At 37.8% G+C, this 26,521-nt stretch overlaps 3 protein-coding genes across 8 annotated transcripts in view; all 3 read left to right on the top strand.

Moving 5' to 3' along the window:
* The first annotated feature begins 1,219 nt into the window (after positions 1 to 1,219).
* On the top strand, positions 1,220 to 8,621 carry LOC121812965. 2 transcript variants are annotated; one of them, XM_042216264.1, is made up of 11 exons: positions 1,220 to 1,242; positions 1,394 to 1,492; positions 1,668 to 1,757; positions 1,847 to 4,835; positions 5,246 to 5,581; positions 5,715 to 5,981; positions 6,079 to 6,183; positions 6,334 to 6,423; positions 6,507 to 6,532; positions 7,140 to 7,208; positions 7,315 to 8,621. In XM_042216264.1, exons 4-11 carry the CDS (start codon positions 4,772 to 4,774, stop codon positions 7,408 to 7,410), a joined length of 1,053 nt encoding a protein of 350 aa, XP_042072198.1. In that variant the 5' UTR covers positions 1,220 to 1,242; positions 1,394 to 1,492; positions 1,668 to 1,757; positions 1,847 to 4,771; the 3' UTR covers positions 7,411 to 8,621. The 2 variants fall into 2 exon arrangements, with proteins under 2 accessions (XP_042072198.1, XP_042072197.1); XM_042216263.1 differs by lacking the exon at positions 1,220 to 1,242 and having other exon boundaries at positions 1,276 to 1,492.
* Positions 8,622 to 10,709: 2,088 nt separating this feature from the next.
* LOC102303141 lies at positions 10,710 to 14,365 on the top strand. Of its 5 annotated transcripts, XM_042216273.1 has the most exons (8): positions 10,714 to 10,901; positions 11,650 to 11,985; positions 12,113 to 12,379; positions 12,536 to 12,664; positions 12,803 to 12,892; positions 12,965 to 12,993; positions 13,204 to 13,986; positions 14,089 to 14,363. In XM_042216273.1, the coding sequence occupies exons 1-7, from the start codon at positions 10,847 to 10,849 to the stop codon at positions 13,270 to 13,272; spliced, it is 975 nt and encodes a 324-aa protein (XP_042072207.1). In that variant the 5' UTR covers positions 10,714 to 10,846; the 3' UTR covers positions 13,273 to 13,986; positions 14,089 to 14,363. The 5 variants fall into 5 exon arrangements, with proteins under 5 accessions (XP_042072206.1, XP_042072209.1, XP_042072210.1 ...); XM_042216272.1 differs by having other exon boundaries at positions 10,710 to 10,901; positions 12,536 to 12,892; positions 14,089 to 14,364; XM_042216276.1 differs by lacking the exon at positions 12,536 to 12,664 and having other exon boundaries at positions 10,712 to 10,901; positions 12,113 to 12,211; positions 14,089 to 14,365.
* Positions 14,366 to 24,088: 9,723 nt separating this feature from the next.
* The window catches only part of LOC121812966, an 8,667-nt gene continuing 6,234 nt past the window's right edge, over positions 24,089 to 26,521 (top strand). The window contains exon 1 of the mRNA XM_042216269.1: positions 24,089 to 24,606. Coding sequence (XP_042072203.1) covers positions 24,160 to 24,606 — 447 coding nt within the window. The 5' untranslated portion in view covers positions 24,089 to 24,159. The remainder of the gene's footprint in view (positions 24,607 to 26,521) is intronic.

Here is a 26,521-nt window from a genome sequence, read left to right as displayed (position 1 = left end):
TAAATAAAGTAAAGTGGACAGGACAACAAAACCTTACTTAACTATCTAAGAGATGAATTTTAGGAGTCACTTTAACAACAACTGGCTGTTAATAAATGAGGAACATGGAAGCTGTGACAGTCTGGTTGTGTAAGAATAATGGCAGAAATGTGAGAAAGAAAGCTGAAAGTCATAATAAGGAAGTCATAGATCGAAAACTACAGGAAGAAGACACGCTTATGCTTTAGAAGCCTGAGAAGAAAGGAGAGACTGAGAGACATGATGGTTACATTTAGATGGATAGAAATGTTTCTGTTCTTTGTACTCATGCTTCAGTTTGGAGGTAAGGATGATTTGTACACTGTACATCGTCTTAGGATTTGAAAACTAACTCTTCTTTTTAATTTTAGTAATATCATTTTTATTTAGCACACAAAGCTGTGGTGTTTCTGTGAACAATGAAAACTGAGTTTGATGCACTCTTGAAAAATGTAGTGTTAACATTTTTGATTCTGTCATGTTCTCAGGAGTACATAGTGGAGATCTTCCACTCTCCTTCACTGTCAGAGATGGAGATAAAGTCACTTTGCCTTGTGAAAATCTCATCAACAATCATCACAACTGTGACACTACTGTCTGGCTCTTCACTGATTCAAGAGGCACACCAGCAGTAGAGCTGGTTATTCTTGGACAAATCAAAGAAAAAGCCAAATCAGACAGACTGAGTGTTACAGCAGAATGCTCACTGGTTATAAAGAAGGTCACAGCTGAGGATGTTGGTCGTTACACCTGCAGACAGTTTAGAGGCAATCCAGGGAGACAGCAAGGTCCAGATGCTGTGGTTTATCTGTCTGTTGTTAGCAGTGAGTATTTGCAACACTATATTTTTGAGCTCAAACCATCCTGTTAGAACAACATGCTGACAAGTTACATTTTGAAAAAAGGAAACTTATATTTATTTGGTATTTCTCTTGAATTTCATCTTCACCAGTGACTGAACACCAGAAAGCTGATGAGGTGACTTTAAACTGCTCTGTGTGGACATATGAACGGTGCAAACACAAAGTGAAGTGGATCCATATCAGTGAAGCTCTGGATAGAGATTACTCAAATTTAAAAACATCGGAGTCTTCCTGCTCTGCTACTGTGACTTTTCTGAATGATGCATACACTCATATATCAACTTATGACTTTAAGTGTAGCGTAGTGTAACAACAGAAGAAAAAAAAGAGCAGCTTTTTACCTTCAGCACTCAGTCATCAGGTAAGAAACCAGGAGAGATTCTGAAGAACCTTTCAAAATAACTTTGCATTAATCTGACTAATTACCTAAAATATCCGCTCATTTTATTGATCTGAAGCTTTAATTGACTGAACTTAGTTTCCTAATGAAAGGTCCACTGAATTTTATTCAGGTGAGAAATCAAATACTGCAACAACAATAAAATCAGAAACTACAACTGGAAACACAACAAAAGAGCTGGAAATCATGGATGATTCAACAAAATTACAAGGTAATCAACAATATTCAGCTTTTTTTTTTTCAATATTTCTATATTTTAGAATGAAATGTTTTAATTTCAGATGACATGTTTTTTTTCCTCTGTATTCATCTTCATTAAAAAACAAAAACAATCAGAAAATGACATTTAAAATATTATTTTCATGCTTTTCATGCTCTGTCTCCAGGCTCATGCTGGTACAGGCTCATCATAGTGCCTCTGGGTTTAGCAGCACTTATAGCAGCTGTTGTGGTCATCAACATCTGGACAAGAGCTGGTGAGAATGTTTGCACATAAGCAAGAAGGGTTGATAAACCAGACATGAAGCTCTGAAGAAGCACGGGTTTATGATTTTGTATTTTACAGGTGTGTAAAGATGGTGAACAATGAAAAAGTCCAGTCTACTGAAGTAGCTTGACCAACCCTCCAGCTTCTATCAGATCTCACTGATCAGCACATCAACAAGCTTTATATTTGCACGAGGAGCAGAAGCTTTTAAAAAGAGAATCGTTGTTTTTGCCTTAGTCACAGTTTGGACAACAATTTGAAATCTTGATATGATCTTTTTAGAACCACAGTGACTTTTCTAAAATACCTGCCTGCATCAGCTGTAAAAAGCTCTTTCTCCTTGTACTGTGTTTTTTGGAGGTGTACATTGTTATTCATCAGTTTTCAGCAGGCAGGGGTAGCTTTTGGGGGTTTTCTGGACCACAAAAATAGAAACACGTTTGACATGTTGTTTTCTCTTTCTGCAGAAGCCTCCTGTACAGCATGGTTGTTGTAAAAAGAAATACACATACAAATATTTTTCTTTTACATCTGCATTTGCTGATCATTTCTGAATTTGAAAAACATGCTCTCACTATTATTTCCAAAACACTCCTGTTGGCACTTTAATCTTGGGTAATAGATTTCAAAGCCATTTTTCATTTCTTTCTTTTTCAGCTGCAGAAAGTTAGTTTAAAGTTTTGAGCTTAGTTTTATGAGCCTGAGCCTGGATACAAAGTAATTTGTATGTGGTCGAATCTGGTCTGCGCTCAAATGAGTTTTGATTGATGATGATGTAATCACACACACAGTTATCTTTAATGGATTTGAACATAATGCAATCTTTAAAATAAATAAAAATTCTAAGCAGAAAGTCTGTTTTGCATCTCTCACTTCAGTCACTTTTGGTGTCTTGTTTCCAGTCTTTAACTCTCATGTTATTTTAAGAACAACCACTTCTACCTGTCCCAGTTCCATAAGTACACCTTATCTTCGTTCATTTCTCTCCTTTGAACTCTTTGACAACCCTTCCCAGCATCCTGTGACCAGTTTGTGCTTTCATGACTACAAATGTAAATTTGGATTGGATATTTGCCCTATCCTGTTAGCTTCTCTATTTGACTTTAAAGTACATTTAAATATGCCATTCAGCCACAACTTTGAGACCTGCCTGTCACAGTCAGGCTGCAAAGCTGACTGTGTGAATAAAGGAGGTGAACCCAAGCGCAGACACTCTAAAACAAAACTCAAGCTTAACAGAAAGCGAGACATTTATTAAGGCTGGTAAGACATTACAAAACAAAAGGCAGAGGTGATGCTAAACAATAACCTAAACTGGGGAAATTAAAGATAAACATAAAAAACCCAAAACATGACGTGGATACGTGATACGTGACACATGATACATGGAACATGGTGGTGCAAAGGACAAAAGACAACCTGACACTGAACAAAGTAGGACAAAGGACTTCAGTACACACAGAGATAATGAGGGGGTGTGGAACAGGTGGGAACACAGCTGGGACAAATCAGACCTAATGAGACAAGGAACACTGCACATAGGACAGGGACTTTCACAGTAAAACAAGAAACAGAGTGGAATCCAGACATGGCAACACAAGCTTGACAATATGAACAAGAAGACAAGAAACATGACAGACTAACACAGATGACTTAAGTAAAACAAATGATAATCCTATTACATAACATATTTAAAGGAATAACTTAAAGACTCAAAGCACTGCCCAAAAGCTTATCTCCATCTATACAAGGACAAGTGACCTCTGAGGAAGTTAGAGGAAGCATGACTTCATCTGTGATATCTGAAACAACTCATTTGGACTGTCTGCAGTGTTTATGTGGCAGCTTTGTGTATCCTATCTCATGTCAAGGCTTTCATTGGGGAGTGTGAACATTTCATTCTGTGGATTGCATTGCTCTACTGAAAATAAATCTCTTGTAAACTGGTTCATTCATTATAGAAGGTGATAATTTATACTTTGCATGTCCCACTTCTAGTAAACTTTTCCCCTAAAAAGCATGATTGGATACTGAAATGTTTAAACATAAAGAATCATTCATCTTCTGCAGCTTTAAAATATCTAAAAGACACTCTGTGGTTTTTTGACCTGTGTCTGGTCGTCATTAGAGGTTAAAACCTGCAGAGTTATGCTGGTGCTGTCGTATCCACATTTGCACCAAAGCACTTCCCCTTCAGTTCTCAGAAAGAGACACTTAAATAAGATGTAATGAGGAAGAAATGATGTACCAATGAAGTGACAACAGTTGAGCCTGTGAGTTTGTTGCCTCTGCACATCTATGCAGATTAATGTTTCTACCCTGTTGGCCTTACTTTCAGTCACGAATAAAAAAAGAGAGAATGAAATTTACAGTAATCTTCCAGTTTGTTTTAATGAGACAGTCTGAGCTGAAAATTATATGATTCAAATGTTTACTATTAACAACATAGCCATGAGCCACAAAAAACAAACAAACAATATGTTGAACTTTCTGAAAGTGTAATAACCAACACCCTCAGCTGTGAGAACAGTTTGCTGTTACACTTAGTTTAAATGTCTAAAGGACATTTAGTGTGTGAAGCGTCTGTGTTTCTGACGGTAACACTTCTACATTTTCACCAACTCTGCCCCTTCACTTCTCAGAAAAACAACACTTCACAGACACAGTGAGGGACCAACAAGTATCAGAGCAAGAAGACATAGTCTTACCTTCACAAACGGACAGTGGGATTATCATAAGTCACTGAGCAACATTCGGCTGTCTGTTCTACGTGGTCGTTTTAGTTTTACAGGGTTTGAGGGCCTGCAGTGACCTGTGACCTCTTTAATATTGTTTCGTTCCCCAGCCATTTTATAAACAACAGAAATTGTCAGAGAAAGGACTTCCTGAACAGTTAGCGTGAGATAGTGAGATAACAACCACAGGAACCGCCACAGGGAGCACGACTTTAAAGTCTGCGACTGTCATTACTGTGAGAAACAGGAAGGAGAAATACCGAGAAGCATGATGGCTGAATTCAGATGGATTCACATGTTTTTATCAGTGATACTAATGCTTCAATTAACAGGTAGGAATACAGATACGTTTATAAATGAGATTACAAAAGTTTACACTGAGGACATTATTATTATTATCATCTCAGCAGATTCTGAGTTCTATGAATGTATTACCTCACTAATAACAGGGAAGTTGATACACTTATTTTTCAGAAGCTCAAGAAGAAAGTGAGAAAAGAGAGACTAAGAGAAATGACGGTTAAATTTATTTAGCTTAAAGTGTTTTTATTGCTGTACCTGTGCTTCAGTTGGTAAGGATACATCCAACATGTGTATAAGAGAAAGATTTAAAAACATTTCCAGCTCAGTGCACTAGTGAAAATGAAAAAGATACAAATGCATACATGTGTGCATAACTATGCAAAATTATCTGCGCTCTGACATGCAGTGTTACCTTTTTGATTCTTTGTCGTGTTCTCAGGAGCACTAAGTGGAGATCTTTCACTCTCCTTCACTGTCAGAGATGGAGATAAAGTCACTTTGCCTTGTGAAAATGTGATGAAGAATCATCACAACTGTAACGCTATCAACTGGCTCTTCATTGAATCAAGAAGCACACCAGAAGTAGAGCTGGTTAATCATGGACAGATCAAAGAAAAGGCCAAATCAGACAGACTGAGTGTTACAGCAGAATGCTCACTGGTTATAAAGAAGGTCACAGCTAAGGATGTTGGTCGTTACACCTGCAGACAGTTTAGAGACAATCCAGGGAAAAAGCAAGGTCCAGATGCTGTGGTTTACCTGTCTGATGTCATCAGTGAGTATTTACACCACACCACACCAGACCACCAGTATTTACAAGCTGTGAACAACTAAACAATATGCTAACACATTACTTTTTTTTTTTTTAAATGTTTGTTTGTTTGCTTTTTTCTTGGAATCTTCACCAGTGACTGAACAGAAGAACACTGATCAAGTGACTTTAAACTGCTCTGTGCAGGTACATGGACATTGTGAACACAAAGTGAAGTGGATCCATGACAGTGGAGGTCTGAATAGAGATTACTCAAACATAAAAACATTACAGTCGCCCTGCTCTGCTGCTGTTACTTTTATAAAGTCATCATACAGTCACATATCTAACTCTGACTTTAAGTGTAACGTAACAACAGAAAAAAACAAAGAGCAGCTTTTTACCTTCAGGCCTCATTCATCAGGTAAGAAACCAGGAGAGATTCGGTTGAGAAAATTACTTTCAACTGATGTGAGGAAAAAACTTTAATTAGCTGAATTTGATCTTTTGTTTGAATGAAGATACAGTAACATCAGCAACAACAACAACAACAAGAAAAGTAACAACAACAAGAACAACAAGGACAACAAGGACAACAAGAACAAAATCACAGACTGATGACCCAGGTGATTTTTCTTTTTTTTCTTTTTTTTGGAGGGGGGTTCAAAGCAATGATTGAATAGTTTTTTGTTAAGTCACATGCATGTTATATTTGCAACTTTTCTACCTCTTAGACATTGAACAGTAAATGAAATGCTTCAGATATTTGTGTTCAGGTGCAGCTCTGGTGTGGCCGTACATCCTCGTGGCTGTCATTTCAGCCGCACTTTTAATCTTTGCTGTGAAACTGATTGTACTGAAGAGAGGTGAGAGAAAATCCCACATTAAATATTAAAGCTGAATCTTCTCTGTGGTCAAGTGTGTAATCCTGTTTTTCTTTTCTTTTCAGGGACCAAAACACAAGCCAATGAAAATGTGAGTTTAAAAATAATCTTTACTAAACATTTTAATTCTAGATCAGAAGTGATGCAGTGGTTGGTGCAGCAAAAGATCAAGAAAAGAAAAAAAGAGGGTGCAAAATTCATTTTTGCTTTGATTTTATAATTATTAACTCCAAAAATGACCTCAGCCTATGTGCAAAGTCCTTTCTGATCACAAAAAAGACCCTATGGTACTGGTAGTTGGACTTTTGTGTTGCATTTTATGTGTTTTATATCATTATCTATCTATGATTGTTGCAGATGTTTAAACACTCAAAAGTAACTGGAAGTTGCACTGATGTAATGCATATATTTATTCAGGCTTGACTTCAAATCCTTCAGTCATTTAAAAAATAATAAGGTCAAACTCACAACTTCTGCTGTTTGAATTTGTTCTTCAACATTATAAAACTAACTTTACAACATGAGACTGTGCAAGAGATAGATTTCAAACTGAAGGGAAGTGAACTGGTGCTGTCAAACTAAGCCAAAAGAAGTGGTAACACATTTTGAGCGATAACATGACATCGTTGGCAGAGACGGGTCAGTGTAAATCCTCCTGCATCTCAGAGGGCAGTAATCATGTTTTCTTTACTGTGTAGGCGGATCATGAAGATGGTGTTTCCTACATCTCCATCAGCTACACCAACAAGGCTAACAGTGAAAATAAAGTAATGCATATGATATGTTTCCGGCTTCATCAGTGCATTAGTAAATGATGTTTTCACTGTGTTGTGTTACATGTGGTGAAACATCCTGTGGTCTGTGTGCTTCCAGGTTCGGGATAAATGTGAGAGTGATGAGACAGTTACCTACTCCACTGTGAAAGCTTCCTCCACAGATCCCAGCAGCCTCTATGCTACCATAGAGTAAACAAAAAGGAAACTTAATCATCAGGTCATTGCTTCTGTGAAAAAGCTTCGTCCCTATAAGAATTATCGGTTTGCTCAGTTTAAAAGGAGGAAGCAGTTGTGTGAGTGCTTAAAAAGCAGAATTTGTGACACATTTTGTTTTGTAACATTTGAAAGGCTTTCAGTTTTATTTTATCTTTTGTTCAAAGTTTTGAAATGATGTACATAGATGTGTTTATTTTGCTATTTGCCTGTAAATTTTCTAAAACTGCAGTAATTTATAAGTTTAGTTTCATTTTTTCCATAAACAATTATTCAAACATTTGTGTCTCATTACTCTAAGCATCAAAAGCAGGATTAAATGGAATCAGGCATGAGAGGGAGAGGATATATCTTTACCTGTATGAAAAACACAATTTTACATGAATGAATGAGAAAGTTTTATTATGTTGGTTGCATTTCTCTACTGACAACAAACCTTCCCTCTGGTGAGCAGGTTTTTTCACAAAGGGCTTAAACTTATCTAAATGAAGAAATTCAGTTCAAGACACCTGAGATTGATCATAAATCAGGACACATACATATGAGAGTTAAAGTGAAAGGAGACAAGATCCACTGCAAGTTTAGAATATCTAAAGGACACACAGGCTACACACACAGTGACATTAAACTGCTCTGTGTCCACATATGAAGAATACAAATACACTGTGAAATGACTATATAACAATGACAATGGCGTGTGGATATCACAGTCTACCTGCTCAGCTAGTGTGACCTTTACAACATCTGATCATATTTACCAATCCAACAATTGTTGGAGATTTTGAAGTGCAAAGTGACACATGGTGGAAAAGGTGGACGGTGCATGTTTTTCCCATTGACTGACTTGGAGAGTGGCCTAAAAAGTAAATAACAGCACAGGTCAGTGTTGAACAGATTTAAGCACCTGCTCCGATCAAAGTTTAGTGTTGGATTATTTAGACCTTGATCAGATCAATAACATTGAACAAATACATTTATTTCATTACATGACAAACTTATTGTCATCTGTGAAGTCAGTGAAAACAGTTGTTCAGTAAAGTTACAGTCATGACCACAACCATACCCAAGTATATTACTTTAACCAGGACTAATGAACTTTCCCTGAACCTGCAAACGTTTTTGGACCTTAGGTGTTTTTTTTAACCACAAGGGTGTATAGACAAAATACAACAATAGGAAACCCAACAACAGTGTTTTCAGTTTGGAATTATATTGGATATTATATTATTTAGATTTATATATTATATTTTCTATTATATTTTCTGTTCTGTCTTTTTTGGATTGTTCTCTTTTATTTGCAGTTTTATTTTTGTTGCCTGCACTTTCTAATAAATTTCACTTCCTTTGTATTTGCCTCCTTGATTAGTCGCAGCAGTGTTTGTTTTCCCATCTAGTTTACCTTCCTTCATTTCCTGTTGTGTATTTAAACACACGTTGCTATTGGAGTGTATACTTGCTTAATCGATTAGTTGCGGCAGTGCTTGTTTCCCTTTCATTTCCTGTGGGTGTGACCACTCATTCTGTTCGATGCTTACTGTCTGTCTGCTTATGAGATTTCCTGTTGTATATTCAGCTTTGTTTGATGGATATTGTTATCTGGTCCCTGTTGGTTTTTTCCTTGCCCCAATAAAAGTTTGGCTTTTGTTTTGGATACACACTTTTCAATCAACATCACTGTTTTGTTATTAGTTTTATGTCTACTGGAGTGTATAATGGAAGATGTTAGGCTGAAGTTCCCCATGTAACAACCAGTTTCATTTATTTTTGTAACAATTACTGTTGTCCAGAAGGGGGTGCTGTATAATAATTGCAAGAAACTAAGCTACCAAATAGACACATACACTAACTGGTTTAAAAAAAAAAATACAATAGAAAATGAAGAACTTTTTTTTTCATATTTTATTTTTTCATAAATGAGTGTTCTTTATGTAAATAAGACGCCTGTGATGTTTCTTTAAGCAAAGCAAATTAAAATAAAACTGTTGCAGTCCAAAAAATGAAAAAATAAACATCCAAATTCAAACTCTCTCTGCTTAAGTATGTCATTAATCTGCACTCTGAAAAGTAATGGTGACATTTCTACTTCTCTGGCATATTCTCAGTAGATCTTTCTCTTTCATTTACTGTCAGAGACGGAGATGAGGTCACTTTGGAGTAAAGGAAAACAAAGGAACAAAGGAAGCAAAACCCAAGACAATGCACACATGGAACATGTTGTGGAGGTTTTCCATTTAAATAAAGCCTGCAGACGAGCGGTGAGCGGTAGCTAACATTCTTTAATCCAAACACACAAAGAACAGAAAACCAAGCTTGTGGAGAGCCTACATGACCGCGGGGCAGGTCAGCAGAGTCTCACATGAGCCTAGCATGTCTCTCAGTTAAATACCTTCTTCAGGAACAAAAGGCAGTACACAGCTGTTTCACACATTAAGGTTCACACTCCCTTGTGGAGTGGTCTGCTTCCCCCAACTTCCTTATAACACCTCCACCATTTGTCTTACAGTATGGGTGTCAGACATGTTAAAATCCAGTGGCACCAAGGCATTATACAATAAAATAATGTGATTAATACATAAGTAAAAGAAATTCCTATGCAAACACATGCTCAACAAAATAAGACAGGAAATGAGAAAGCTAAACAGGGGTGCTAGTTTCAGTCATTATGCAAATCCAGTGTTATAAGGATGGGGAAAGGATGAGACTAAAGCAGTCACTTGAATGAGTGGCACTGAAAATGTGAAAACCTACCACTGCATCCACATGAACAGAACTAGCTTTTACACTAAGGGAGGAATAAAGCCAAAGCAACTAGGACCTGAGAACTAAATACATTTTTTTAGGTTGCAAGAAAGTAAAGCAATCTAAAATACAAAATATTCCCACTTATGTTTATTCTGGTCATTTGTGGATAACACCTCCCCCGCTCTGCTGCTGCTCATTAAAAATGAATTAAACAAGCTAAATCATTAAGAGCAAAGTCTTGCTTACCATCACCAACATGGATTCTGTTAAACACTGAACAAGCAATATGAGTTTGCACAAGACAATTGGTACAAATGCATACTTTGATATATGGCAGTGGACAGGAAGTGTGCTGTGGCTTTAGTGGAGATAAAACTCTACAACACATTATTTAATATCCTATAAAATTACTCTTATTTACCTCCACCAAAATTAGTAAGACTGCAGTGTCAGTTTGGTTGAGAAGGGGTCTACACATTTGAAAAACTGAGGGAATTCATATGATCTACATTAAAAAATAAATACAAGAAATAACCATAACATTGAAAATAACCACAGCCTGAATGAGGAGGAGACAGGAAGTAAACTAGATAGGCATGTGTCTTTGACAAGTACAACAGAGTTTGCCAGTTATAGATGTGACAAAATGAGAAGGAAAACCAGAACAAAACGTGATGATTGAACACAAATTCTTCAACATTTCTCTGTTTCTGTTGCTTCTTTTTTCAGGTAAGGAAACCTTTATTTACAACTAAAACCTTTTTGCTATTTTACTTAATCTCAACAACAAATTTCAAACACACATTTTCCGATATGAAAACCTCTGAAAACCTCTTCCTACTGTACCATACTGTACTTTATCAGCATCTAACTTACTGAATAGATTATTGTTAAGATTAATAGATGCATGAAGTCGTTTTGAATAATTCACTGTCTTAATGATAGACGTCTGATATTGATAAGTATGTTCAGTTACAATAGTCACCAAACTCTTGTTTTGTCTCAATTATTAGGTGTAATTTCTACATCAATTTTCTTTTACCTACTTTAGCTTTTATGCTGTGATACTTTCTGTTTGCTTTCTGCATTTATTTTTATATTCCTCCTTTGGAGTCTTTGGGGAGCAAATCAGCTGAACTTGTTGTTTTGAACTGGTTGTTAAGTAATGTGAGAAGAGTAAGCTGAAAGTCTTTATGAGGACATCATGATTCACCAATTAAAGGAAGCTCTCCGTGTATCTAGATGTATTACAAGGTCTGTGTTTTTTTTATATTTGTGCTTCAGTTTGAAGGTAAGGATACATGTAAGATGTAAGAGATTTTTTTCTTCTTTTGAGTTTTACTTTATTTTGAAATCCAAGACAGCTGTGCTTTTGTTTGACAACCCAAATCAAGTTTTTTGTTAGTTCTTTTGTAATAAGAATGTAAATCGTCTCCGTTCAGACAAGTATTGTTTTTTCTCTCTGTTATATTTTCAGGAGATCTAAGTGGAGATCTTTCACTCTCCTTCACTGTCAGAGATGGAGATAATGTCACTTTGCCTTGTGAAAACATGATCAAAAACCATCACAGCTGTGACACTACCACCTGGCTCTTCACTGATTCAAGAGGAAAAGCAGCAGTAGAGCTGGTTAATCTTGGACAGATCAAAGAAACAGTCAAATCAGACAGACTGAGTGTTACAGCAGAATGTTCACTGGTTATAAAGAAGGTCACAGCTGAGGATGTTGGTCGTTACACCTGCAGACAGTTTAGAGGTAATCCAGGGAAACAGCAAGGTCCAGATGCTGTGGTTTATCTGTCTGATGTCATCAGTGAGTATTTACACCACAATATGTTGGAGTTCAAACTGTGTTGTTAGAGCAACATCATGAAACATTACATTTAGTGAAAAGAAATGTATTCATACTTTTTAATTCTTCTTGCGTTTATCTTCACCAGTGACTGAACAGAAGAGCAGGGATCAGGTGACTTTAAACTGCTCTGTGCAGGTACATGGACATTGTGAACACAAAGTGAAGTGGATCCATAACAGTGAAGGTCTGAATAGAGATTACTCAAACATAAAAACATTACAGTCGCCCTGCTCTGCTGCTGTTACTTTTATAAAGTCATCATACAGTCACATATCTAACTCTGACTTTAAGTGTAACGTAACAACAGAAGATGGCAGAGAGCAGCTTTTTACCTTCAGCCCTCATTCATCAGGTAAGAAAGGAGGAGAGATTTTAATGATTATGATAAAATTTTGAAAGTAACTTCACATTATTTGCTTATTTTAACAACTTAAAGTTTTAACTGACAGACAATTTATACAGACAATTTATTAGTGAAAGGTCCACTGAATCTTCTTTTTTCATTTAGGTGAACAAACAAACAAACAAACAATTACAACAACAACAGTTAAATTGGAAATCACAATTGGAAATACAGTAAGAGCAGGTCTGGGGACAAAAGAGTTGGAAAGCATGGAAGGTTCAAGAAAATTACAAAGTAATGCCAACTTGTCCTCTGTATCATTTTTCCTCCGCTTTCTGAATTTCAGAATGAAAAGTTTGAGGTTTGTGTTGTGTGTTTTGCAAAGAAAAATAAATTTAAAATATGCTTTTCGTGTTTTCTTTATCTTCCCAGGCTGGTCCTTGTACAGGCTCATCATTGTGGCTCTGGGTTTAGCAGCACTTAATGCTGCTGTTGTGATCGTCAACATCTGGATAAGAGTTGGTGAGAATAATCATATATGAACAAGATTTTGTTTGTGGAAGCTAAAGTTGACTCCTTACTTGGTCCTTTTAGGGAAAAAAGCACAGATGGAGGAAAACACGGTGAGTTTGTTAACTTTTTTCGGACAAAGTATACACAATAAATAGGCGATCACACTGAATTGTGGATAAAACTGTATTTTCTGGCTCATGAACAAGTAGAACCCATCAGGATAAAAGAAAATCTTTACTTTGTCGGCTTATTAGTCTGATTGTGCTAAATGCAAAATGCAGTTACAGTTTTAATGACGTTCATTGTTCTGTATTTCACAGATGTGCAAAGATGAGGTTGATGATGGAGCAGTGAACTATGAAAATGTCCAATCTTCTGATGAAGTTTGACCGAGCCTCCTGCTTCTGGCAGATCTCACATATCAGCACATCAACGTGCTGTATATTTCTTTTTACCTTCATACTCAACCTTTTAAACAGAGACTCGTGCTCTTGCTTCAGTCACAGTTTGGATAACGATACTGAAACTGTGATACTCTCCTACTTTGAAAACCAAAGTGACTTTTATAAAAATAACTTCCTGCGTCAGCTGTAAAAAGCTTCTTGTTTTGTTTTTTGAAGTGACCAGTATTTTTAATGGTTTTTCAACATTTATGTGCTTTGTCTCAGAATCCTTGAGCTTAGTTTTATCATTCTGTGTGAGGAAGAGCTGATTTAATCAGAACTACACATCTTTCTGCTTCCGTAATTACCCCCTGCTGTTCCCCCCTTTTAGAAAGGCTGTCCTTCTATTGTACACGCATAGTCAACACATCAAAGAGGAGACTTCAAACACACAAAAACTAAACAAAAAATACAACTTTATTCGTTTATTTTGTAATAATTTTGACTTGAATGTAGCTCATTTTCATTAGAAAAAAAGAGACTTGAGAGAAACACATTTTTATGAAAGTCAGGCATTTTGATTTAATATTCACATTTTGTTTTGATTGCCACACAATAGCTACACTTGTTCTAAAGGCTCACCAGCTTTTACACATTTCCCTGAGCGATGGCTTTCTCACAAAGTTTACACATGCAACCCGGACAGGTATTATGCCTTAAGTGTTACGGCTGCACAGCAGTCGTGTGGTGTATTGAAAAAAGGATCCAAAATGCAGGTACCGACTGGGGTGCGAGTGAGTGTTTATTTACAGCGGTGAGAAGGTGACAAAACAGGAAGAGCAGAGCGGGGAGTAAACAAACCTAAACTGGGAAAACTAAAGAACAAAACTTAAACCAAACACTCACGGGAGGAGGAGCGAAATGCACAAAGAAAGATGGCAGAGAGACGCAGAATGAATACCAGGTAACAGAATAATGCAGACTGACATGGACCTAAACAGACGACGCGACAGAGAGCACAGGAAAACACAGGGCTTAAATACACGGGGAGTAATCAGGGAATGGGCCACAGGAGGGAGACACAGCTGGGAGCAATAAGGCTAACGAGACAGGGGAGAGGTAAAACTGAACACACTGACATGAGACATGAACTTTCAGAATAAAACAGGAAACTAACAGACACAGAGAACCAGACAGGACACTGAACTTGACAGGCAGACTCATGAGCAGACACAATAACACCATGGACAGACAGAGGGAACACAGAGAAGTGGGAGCAGGCAGGCAAAGAACAGAAACCTAACAAATGGCAAAATCACAACAGAATACACACTCGGAATGAACAAAAGCATAAAGAAACACAAAACACTGAGTCCTCAGACTCAGGACCATGACCAAAACACTGAGTCCTCAGACTCAGGACCATGACAAAAACACTGAGTCCTCAGACTCAGGACCATGACATTAAGTCACAGCTGCAGACTGAGATTCTTGTCTCTGTCTCAGTGCTACTACACACATTTGATGGACTAACAGGTTGTTCCTTCATCTCTTCCATCAGGAACAGAGCCCTCTCTCCCAGAGAACTGCAGCCACCGCTGAACAGCATCATTCCCAAAGTCAACAAGCTTTGCAATAGCTTTAAATGTCTGCATTAAAATGGGAAAGTCTGACACCATTATCCTCAGTCAAAAATCCTTTTTAAGCTGCTGTTTTTCCTAGTTAAGCCTACTTTGTGTGCCCAGGGACATCCAATGTATATTAATAAACATATCTGTGACAAAAGGGATGCTGCTCTGTACAAAAGATTAAAAAAAAAAGTCAAAGTAAACATCTGTCATTTCCGCTATATACAGTATAGTATATAGAGAGACGAGACTACGAGGCTCCAATTACATCAGTGCAAATAGATATAAAAACAGTAAGAAAATAGATATACACTTTATACACTAAATATAAACAAAAGTACATCTTTGTGTTTCCATTTAAACAGAAAAAAAACGTGGCACAGAAAACAGACAGATGAAATGGGATGGAGAAGGTGTACATAAATTATATAACATACCACAGTACATTGTACTGTGCGAAAACCTGCACTGATCTGACCTAATTTCTTCCTCATCCTGATTCCTGACCTGGCTAAGGTGGTTCTGGCATCTGACAAGGATTCCTTCTAGGCGTCTCCCTGGTGAGGTGTACTGGCCGTGTACCACCGGGAGGAGGCCCTCGATCAGACCCAGGACCTGAAGGAGTTACCATGGATAAGCTGGAGAGGGAGGTCTGAAGTTTTCTGCTTAGACTGCTGTCCCCGCGACCCGGTCGCAGATAAATGAAATGGGTAGAGAAAGTTTAGTTTGTAAAGAATGCAATTGTTTCCATGCAGGAAATCTATAGCAAAAAGAAGAGATGAGCCCTTCGTCACAGATGGTGTGGTCACCTGCAGGTTCAAGGTCATTGCATCTCCAACCCACATCGATAGCCACTGGACAATGTTAAACACTTTCTTCAGGAAATTGTATTTGGATCACCTAAATCAGGGGTCCCAAACTCCAAGCCTCGAGGGCCAGTGTCCTGCAGTTTTTAAATGTGTCTTTGATCGAACACAGCTAATTCGAATGGCTAAATTACCTCCTCAACATGTTTTGCAGTTCTCCAGAGGCCTGGTAATGAACTAATCATTTGATTCAGGTGTGTAGACCCAGGGTGAGATCTAAAACCTGCAGGACACTGGCCCTCGAGGCCTGGAGTTGGGGACCCCTGACCTAAATTCATGACAGTAATTCAAGCAGTAATGCCTAGACGGACAAACAAACCATCCTTAACCTCCTTGGACCTGACGTCCACATATGTGGACATCACATTTTGGGTTATTTAGACCAAAAAACTCAACACCATCTTACCAGATAACACCAGCTACAATATTGGTAATATGTGTGTTGTTCAGCAGAACATTGTCCGGTATGTTGGCTGATATACTTTATTTACCTTTGAAAATAAAAGTTGATCTGATTTTAATGAATTACAAGGAGTGTTTTTAATTATTATCTTTGAAATAAACATACAGTGCTTATATTAACTGCTGAATTAGAAAAAATAATGTGCTCTTAAAAACATTCATCTATTTAAAGACTACACAAGCTGTGTTAATTATAGTTATACCATAATCCTTTGTGTCAGCATGTGATGTTAAATATACATAAACAGTATGTGTTATCAAATGAAAGTGCAAAACTCATTGTTAGGAATCTCTACCTCTGATAACAAGTTTCATGCTTTTTCTAACTGAAAAATGAACTGAACTATGCATGAAACCACAATTCCTAAAACATGGATAACAGAAACATGAAACTGAAATAATAATCATCACAAGCACAACAAGAGAACAAAAAAACAATCCATGATGCAAAATTAATCCAAAACATAATAAACTCAAAATACTGGGTCCAACGGACCCAGAACCGTGACAGCTACATAGTACTTCAGTTAGAGTCATTGACCTTTTTTTTTCTACTCCACTGATTAAATAGGAGCATAGCCTAGAATGAATAGCCAATTATATGACCCTTGTCCAACATTTAATGGTTCAATTCATTGCCATTTTTTCCCAATTCACAGTTTTTTACATATATTTTATAAATTAATGTGCACAGTTTGTGTTGTTAGTATCTTTGTTAATTATCCCGTTTGTCTTTTAACCCTAACATGAAGCACTTTAGTCTTTCAATCAGTTTTTGTTTTCTCGATCTTATAGAATATTTCTTACACTTAAACACAAAACTTTAGGCTGCTTTGGGGATGAAGAGCAATACAGAGAGGAATTAGGCTAGTAACAAATGTGCAAAACCGACCCATACAACTCATGTGCAGTGATTTTTGTGTAACTATTATTAAAAATTGACACATCACCAACTAATTAAACATGAATGACTCAAACAGATTTTACACAGATGTGATGACTAACTGCTAAAAGGTTTTCTGTGGATACAAATGTATACAAATATTTGTGACATTCTTTTCTTTCACTTACAGATTGGTAAAAAATGTGTGCACGGGTTACCAGACACACACAGGTTACATTATATTTGTGTGCAGTTTTAACATTATATAGTATATTGTTATTAAAAATTATCTAATTTAGTAGCCATAGCCACTACCTTAACAAAACAGACAGGTAATTGCTAATGAGGAGCCAGGTTAACATTTATGTTAACTCTTCAATATTTCAACACTATTAAAACAGGAGCTTTACTCACTGCTGAAACCTCACTGTTTAGCTGCTAGTGAGGGGCGGGGCTGTGTGCCTGTCTGTGGTGATGTGTCAGTTGAAGGAGGCGCTGTTGGTCTTTTTAGTATCAATTATTATCTACTGACTTTTCTTTCTTTTAAAAATCCTCTTTTAAGACTCTGACTGCGCAAGCTTTGTTCAAGTGCTGTTGGAAAACTTGGACATCTGAGCTTTCCTGTGCATTTATGCATAGTGAACTGGTACTTATACAGAACCTTCCTATATTCAAGTTGAGCATTAAATAGCTTTCTACTACAAGTCATTATTCTACCAGTCACACACATTTCTGCAGTGCTCTAATCTGAGCATTTTTATCTGTTCACACACACTCACACTATAGCCTATAAAGGCAAATTAATGTTTTGGATAAGTTAAAGTAACAAGTTGTTCTTGTCAAGAGAATACAGCCAGTCCAAAATGTAGTGCACAGACCACAGAAGACAATTTCTGTCTACAGAGTGTAAATGAAGAAATCAAACAGTAGTTTCTCTGATAATCAAAGCAACAATCAACCAAAAGCTTCAGATAACTCATACTGACTGCAGTAAACAGAGTTACTTTGGAAGAAGAGAAAGTGGAGTGGCGGAGTCTTCATTGTTTTCTGTGCCAATGTGGAACAAACCTCTGATGGTTTTCAGCCATCCCTCTGCAGAGAAGAAACACAACAGTAAGTCAGATCACAGAGTCCTGGTAAATGCATGAAGTCACATGACTCCGATTAAGGTGACTGCTCTGTTTATTTTCTGTCAAAGTATACATCAGTTCTTGTGTTTTTATCACACTAACAGCATTTTCATGTGAGGTCACTAACCTTCACAGAAATATAACTGTCAATATTACTAATGGACATGAATGTGTTCAGCAGGAGCTTTTAGGTCATATTCTCTTATACTGACCATGAACCAAGAGCACCACCACTTGCTGCTCCAGGGTCTTTCCCTCATTGTCGCAGACGGTGCAGATGTAAACACCTCCATCTTCACAGCTAACATTTCTCAGAGTCAGACTGGCATTTCCTGTAGTCTGTGGGTCTTTCTTCATCTCTGTGCGGCGTCGGAACGATTTGTTGTTTTTATGATGCTGTGTCCGACCCTGCTCATATACGATTGCCTTGACTTCTTTATTTTGGATACGTTTCCACTCCACTATGATGTCCTCTCTCTTACATTTTTTGGATTCAAAGGGCAGCAGGACACTTTCTGCACCCTCTGTCACGTCCACTGCTTTGAGCTGGCAAACTGAGAGAGCAGAGAAGAACATCAACTGTAGCAAACAGCAGCAGTAAATCACTTTTTTTTTTTTTAAAAAAGAAACGTCTTTCTATAATGTGGATAACAGCAGGCTGTGTGGCTTAGTGGAGATCACATAATCACCTATTGCACGGAAGACTGGGAGGGGATAGAGATCTGTGGGAAGACTGTTTCAGGAAAGGCGTGCCAAAAATCTGTTAATCAGATATGTAAAAAAAAACAAAACGAAAGAACCATAACCAATGTGTTAATTCATCCTATCATATATTCAGGTTTTATGTGTGAAGATAAAAGTATAGGATACATATAATGCCTGACTGGTGCTGGATTTATTGGTATCTGACAGAAAATGTCTGTCTTCTCCATTCAAGCTTAAAGATGTCTTTCTTTTTTTTTTAGTTTAAAAAAAAAAAAATTTCCCACTTCATTCTACATGTCTTTGACCTCTTGTAGGAGATTGTATCAGTATAGCATTCCTCCATGAATATGTTTGCTTCTTATCAAGGGCAGCTTTTGTTCTTTTGAAGGCAACTGCACGGACAACATTCATAACTTGAGAAACTAAACTGTAAACAACATCAGTGAGGAACTGAAGGCAGAGCTTGTGGGTATAAATTAGTCTTCTTCCTTTAGGGGTCTCAAAATGGATCATCTGCCTCTTACAGCGTACACCAAACACCACATCTATAGCACTCTCTCTTGGCATGAAGTCCTACTGCTGCTCACTGATCATCACTCTTCTTCTTAGCCTAGCATCAACAACTATTTCCCATATCTTCATAGTATCGCTCTGTAGTTACTGAAGCTCTGCACATTTCCATTGTTCCTGAAAGTCAGTACCAGTACGTGTCATCAGATTTTAAACTGAAACTCTCAACATCCCCACAGGAGCTGGCCAGGTCTGCAACACACAAACACACACACTACCTGCAGTTTTCTTCATCCTTTTATATACAAGGCTCATGAAGACAGCAACAGCAGCAGCCAAGAGAACCAGGGGAATCAGGACAGCTGGGACAACTTTGACCCAGACTGGAGAAGGTCCTGTAAAAAACACAAGCAACCTGAACAATACCCACAGTAGTTTCACTTGTTCCAGCAGTATTTTAGATTTCTGAAATTTTAAAAAATGATTTTTTAGATTCGATGGGGAAATGTGGCATCCTGCAGGATTCCACTTTGGGACCATTTTGTTTTGTTGTTTTGACTGCCAGCAAGAAAAGGGACTGGCATGTTTTTGTCTAAACTTCTAGCTTACTTATCAGACATGTATATTGTCTGTTTGTATATTAGATCGATGAACACTGATTTGTAAATTATTATAACGTATTAAATGATCAAGATTAAATGTTCTGCTACTCTGTTCTTTTTGTAAGGCTACTGTTTTGTTTTGTTTTTTACTTTTTATCACGCTTACCTCTTTTATTCAGAGGTAAGCATGATGACATCTTTTCTGGAGGGAACCTTCAATAAACGTTGCAGTTGGTTGAAAACTGTTTGTCAGGCTATTACTGTAGTTGGGTAGTTTTTTTCATCAGCTCTGGTCACTGTTGATGGGCAAAGACACTTTTCATAGCCTGACCTTTGACCTTCAACTGTACTTCAGTTGTGTTCCTGTCCTCTCCGAAGCTGCGGGTGGTGCAGATGTAGGTTCCACTGTCAGAGACTGTAGGGTTTCTCAGAGTGAGGCTCAGGTCTCCAGTCTGCAGGGCTTCCTTCTGGACTGATGTTCTGCTGGTGTAACGAGGGTTTTGGTTTATAATGTCATCGTGTTCCTTGATGAGAGTGTGGATGATTGCAGGATTCAGATCATCACGTCTCCAAACAACTACATCGTCTTTAAATAAAGGAGCAGGAACCTGACAGGGCAGTAGCGCAGAGTCCTCCCCCTCATAGACCTCCACCTCCACCCCTGAGGCATGCTGGGAAACTGGGGATACAGAAACATGTTCACTCAGTTTCTGTTCCACAGAAAACACATATTTAGAGGCGAGGAGATCCAGATCAGGCTCACTAACTAACAAACAATAAGTACATCCAGTTTTCTTGCTTCTCTGTCACTATAGGGAAAAATTTGTGTTTCACCTTATTTAACTTCTGTGTACTGTTGGTGTGTGTGTAACTTTGTAGTGTGCGGATGGAAAACAACTCACTGTAAGCTGTGTTAATAGTTATGATGCACGTTGTGTCTTCATCTCAGGCTGGTGCCTACATGACTGTGAGAAGAAAACTATCTGCATCTAATAAGATAAAGTCTGTCTGTACAAGTCTCTACAATCCAGTTTGGTTTCAATGCTCAGTTTGTTTTATTTTATTTTATTTTATTTTATTATTTTTTTTTTTTGGGGGGGGGGGGATTTCTTGCTTAATTTCTTTTTTGCTTCCATTTCGCTTCAACCTAAAGTAGTCAAAATATTATAGGAATTAAATGTGTGGATGAATGAACCTGACTTTTCAGAAATGTTTCTTTCAGTATGAAAAATGAATGCAAAAATTAGAGAAGAACTGGAACCACTACAGGGCATTTACAACACTCGGGTCAGGAAGAGGGCACACAACATCATCAAGGACCACACCCACCCACACTGTTCACACTCCTGCCATCTGGCAGCATTACAGGAGGGTAAAAGCAGGGACAACCAGACTAAAACCCAGTTTCTATCCACAGGCCATCAGGCTACTGAATCACTGACTGATTGTTGAACTGTAATTATCTTTAACCTGTAAATTTGCAATTTTGTACATTTATATACAACATAACACAACTTCATACAATATAAACATCTTATTATTGCATATTTATCATATGCAAACATATCACTTGTTTTACGTTATTTATTATTTTCTATGCTCAGAGTTACGTTTATTCTTTATTTTAGTTAGTTGCTATTTAGTTGTGTGAAGGGAACCCACAAATGAAGAATTTCACTTCTCTGTGTAACTACTGTGTTTTGCTGTGTACATGACAGTAAACTTCTTGAATCTTGAATCCAGGGCATATTTGGACAAACAAGCTTTAACATCACCCAACCTCACCCACCCACACAAGGTCCTTCCAGAGAAACTGCATTCTGCTACTTTTTCCTACTGTTATTCAAACCAATAAATGACCACAAATTCAGTGCTGAGACAGACTCTGACTTTGTGACGTGTCATGAAATTACATCAGTTCAATCACAAATAACAGTGATCACTACAGAGAAGTGCTTTTCTTGGCATGACATTACATTGCTGTCAGTGGATACCCAAGTATACTGCAAAAAACAGACTCTGCTGTCAGACAGAGACAGATAGAAAAAAGCATGCAAGAGCAGCAATGGTACAACAAAAACAGCCACACTGGTTTACAAAAGGTTCGTTCAGAGTGCAGCCAATAAGAATCAATAATGGAATCAGAACAGGTAAATTCTTATCAATTCCCATCTGTAAATATGATCTGGGTGGGTGAACTTCCATAGGAATCTTGAGCTGTTCTGATTTCCTGAGTCTGAAGAACAGTTGGGCTCTGTTCCAGAAAACAGATCTGACTTTTGGTTCCATGACAAAGATCAGTGTTGATCATTGTCTTACAGTATGCGGCTAAAGCAAACAGTGATCACAGTAATGTGCATTAAATGTCTCATTGAGGAGGAGCAGGCTGTAAACCTGTCTTACTGTCAAAACAGTCACAGACGTTTAATTATGAAGACAAAGCTGGAGAAAGTAATTCTGACTTCACCATGTTCACCAGAGTTCATGAGTAGAAGCATTAAAACGTGACCTCTGTTCTGTAGCGACTGACAATGCAGCCAACAAAAACAGAAATAACTCACTGAATTGCACACAACAGGGGAAAAAGACTGGTACGTGTGAGATTTCCCACTATTTCTTGAAGTCAGTATGGCAAATACACTATACAGACAAGAGTACCACCTAAAAAAAACACATAGAGAAGCAGATCATCCAGTCTTTAAGGAGCTTACTTTGTGCACTATATACTGACCCAGCAGGCCTGTGCCAAATATGTATTTTAATAATAATAAATAATAATAATAATAATAATAATAATAATAATAATAATAATAATAATAATAATAATAATAATAATAATAATACAGCAGATTTTTTGTATCAATAACTTCTCAGTAATTCTGAGCAATCATTTCAGTTTGTTTTTGAAGGTTTGATCATATTATGTAAGCCGTTCTCCGTTTCCCTCTCCTGTGAACAGCTGCTCTAAATCAGATACAAAAACCGGAGCGGAGCAGCAGGAGGGAGACAGAAAGCTCTTACTCCTATTTAAACAGCTGATATATTTTTACACTAAACATCATGAATCAAGGACCAGCTGATCTTACTGTGAGCGAGGATCACAAACACCGGGACGAGCTTCATTTCCCACTACAATCGAATCCAGAACAAGCCGAACCGCTGCGCCGCTCAAAGCAAAAACAAAAAAGCAAAAAAACTTTCTCTTTCACTTTCCATTAGACTTTTGATCCCAATCCCCAGAGACTTAAAATCCCAGTGACTAATGGTATTGGCATAATAGCAATATTGATATGGTTTCACTGCATGTGTAGGCAGGGGTGGTAATATAGGGCCACCGTATTTCGTTTTTTGTTTGCCAAATGTCAGATGGGAAGACGGGAGGGTTAGAAAATGATTTTTTGAGCACTTTTGAAGTTGTTAAAGCAAATTAAGTTAACTTTCGTTTAATTTTAAGATTTAAGAAGTTATTTGGTTGATTTTTGTTTATAATTTTGCACGAAATAAACCACATATGATTTTTAAACAATGGAGTCAGAAGTGCGTTCTAAAACAAACCTCCCGTTGCCACCCACGGCCTTTTCTTGGACTTTTTTGGTGTTTGGAACGTAAAAGGCCGCGACATTTAAGTCAAAAAATCATTTTGACTCGCTTCGATGTCAACTTGGAAGATGGGAAAACTTGCAAGATTGGACTTGGAAGATTGGACCTTCGTGAGTAAATGCGAAACTTTGTTTGGATCAACCGAGATGCTGAGCTGCAACTTGAAACATTTGTATTAAACAATTATCTTTTGGACCTTGTGAAACGAATTTTCTGGTTAAAATGGAGGAACAAGAAAGAGAGCTTTTTAATTTAATTAAAAAACGCAGAGCGAAGCTTGGCGTTCTGACAAGAAAGCGAAATGACATTAATGCTCTCATTGATGCTGGAGAATCAAAAGCCTCCATAGATGAACACATGAGAACATTTAACGATTATTTGGGAGAGTTTATGGACTTACAGACTTCAGTTCAAAAATTGCTGAACGATGAAGAAACAGATCACAGCGATTGGTATGAACCTAAGCTGATCAGTTTTAAAGACTTTCTGCATGAAATCGACACTTGGATGAATGCAGACCCTGATCCACAAAAGGATGAAGTTGCAGCCTCTAATGTTGAATCAAAGGTAGCATCTCATGACAGTGACATTGCGCCGCATGATAGTGTCTCACAAGTAGCGCAAGAAGCGAGCGACATGATTTCTGAACGAGTTGCTAAACCTGTCAGCAAGGGCTCTAGTAAAGCGCCCAGTAATGTTACTGCAGCCTTAAGTTTAAGGAGTAAAAGCTCGCGTGCGGCTTCAATTGCGCTGATGGAAGCTGAAGTGGAAAGAGCCGCTTTAAAAGCGGAGGTGGACGCACTGCAAGAAAAACATGCGCTCGAACTGGAAGAAGTTCAATTAAAAGCAAGAAAAGAAGCATTGGCTCTAAGAACTAAGTTGGTTAAGGCTGATGCAAAAAGGCAAATTCTCACCTCTGCTCAGGATCGGCAGAGCCTTGCATCCAGGGCTGAGGTTGAATCAGAAGGCGGGATTACAGCGCCTTCTGGAACATCTACTGAGTTCATACCTGCTGCTACAGCTCGAAAGGCTCCAAGAACAAAGAAAGCCCCTTTAGTTCATTCTCCTTTGCCAATGCCCCTAGAGACACATGCACCTGCTAAGGTCAAACCAGAAGGGGAAAGCCCAAGGCCAATCTCTTCACAGGTTGATGTTCACAGCAGTGCCCTAATAGAGATTATGACAAAGCAAAATGAAATTACTCTTACTGAGATGCTTGTAAACAAACAGAGGTTGTCACTGCTTCCAGCAGAAGAAATTCCTGTTTTTGGTGGTGATCCTTTGCATTTTAGATCCTTTCTTAAGGCGTTTGAGCAAGGAATAGAAACTAAGACTGATAACATGCAGGATAGGCTTTATTATTTAGAACAGTTTACTACAGGACAGCCCAGAATTTTAGTGAGAAGTTGCATGCACATGAGTCCACAGAAAGCTTATGTTGAGGCAAAAAAGCAGCTTGAGTGGAATTTTGGTAACAGAGCAAAGATAACGTCTGCATTTATAGACAAGGCTCTCAACTGGTCAGTTTTAAAGTCTGATGATGCTTCAGCGTTACACATTCTTTCTAAGAAGCTGCTTCAACACAATGGATGAAGCCAGGTTTCTTGATGAGCTGAAAAATTCAACCAATATGAGGATTCTTGTTTCAAAGTTGCCTTTTAGACTTCGCGATAAATGGCGAATAATAGTCATTGATATAACAGAAAAGTGAAATCGCAGAGCAAGATTTAAAGATCTTCTTGATTTTCTTGAAAAGCAAACAAGAGCTGCATTAGATCCTGTTTTTGGAGAGAGTCAAAACACAAAAGAAAAGATGGCTTCAAAGGCACCGTTTAAAAACTAAAAGCAGTAGCTTTGCTACTTCTGTTGCTGTAGTTTCAGAACAGAACAATGACAAACACAAACTGGAACGTATTCAAATAAGCCATGAAGATAAAGGGTTGGATCAAACTCGGTGCTTGTTTTGTAACCAAAATCATTTTTTGAAGTATGTGACTCATTCAAACTAAAAGCCAACAAAGAAACGGTGACATTCCTTAAGAGTAAAGGTTTATGCTTTGGTTGCTTACAGAGAGGCCACATAAGTAAATCTTGTCCACATCGTTTGACGTTCCACACCTGTAATAAAAATCACCCTACTGTTCTCCACATAGACTCAAAACAACGGCAGTGGCAAGCAGCTAAAGCTGTCTGTAAAGAATCATTAGTCTCAAATGCTCTTGTTTCTTTGAACTTTGGTAGCCATACTGGGGCCGGGGCTAATGAATGTGCCTTGTCAGTTATTCCAGTAAAAGTGAAGTTGGAAAATGGGACGAAGGTTATTGAGACATATGCCTTTCTTGATCCTGGCAGCTCTGCAACTTTTTGCACCGAGGCGTTGATGATGCAGTTAAATGCATCTGGAAAGAAAGTGGAAATCATGTTAAAGACTATGGGTCAGGAAAGGCCAGTAAGTAGCTATAAACTTTTTGGTATGGAAGTAGCTGCTTTAAAACAGAATGAGTATTTGAGGTTGCCTGATGTTTACACTCAAAAGGCTATTCCGGTCACTAAAGAAGAAGACTTAACAAAATGGCCTTACTTAAAAGATGTTGAGTTGACACTGATAAATGCTGGCATTGGGCTGCTTATTGGTGTAAATTCTCCAAAGCACTAGAACCTTGGAGAATCATTAACAGTGAGGGTAATGGACCCTATGCTCTGCTAACTCAGCTTGGTTGGGTTGTCAATGGGCCACTCAATCAGGGTAGTGAAAAGGATGAGCATGATGCTAGTTTTGTCCAGGTAAACCGCATTTCTATAAGTAGTTTAGAAGAAATGCTGGTTAAACAGTTTAATCAAGATTTTGTGGAGAACCAGTGTAATGAGC

The sequence above is a fragment of the Haplochromis burtoni genome, unplaced genomic scaffold (assembly GCF_018398535.1).
Source record: "Haplochromis burtoni strain Fernald_Lab_line unplaced genomic scaffold, NCSU_Asbu1 Contig_987, whole genome shotgun sequence".
NCBI lineage: Eukaryota > Metazoa > Chordata > Actinopteri > Cichliformes > Cichlidae > Haplochromis > Haplochromis burtoni.
The sequence above is the reverse complement of the archived record's forward strand: the minus strand, read 5'-3'. Positions and strand labels throughout refer to the sequence as shown.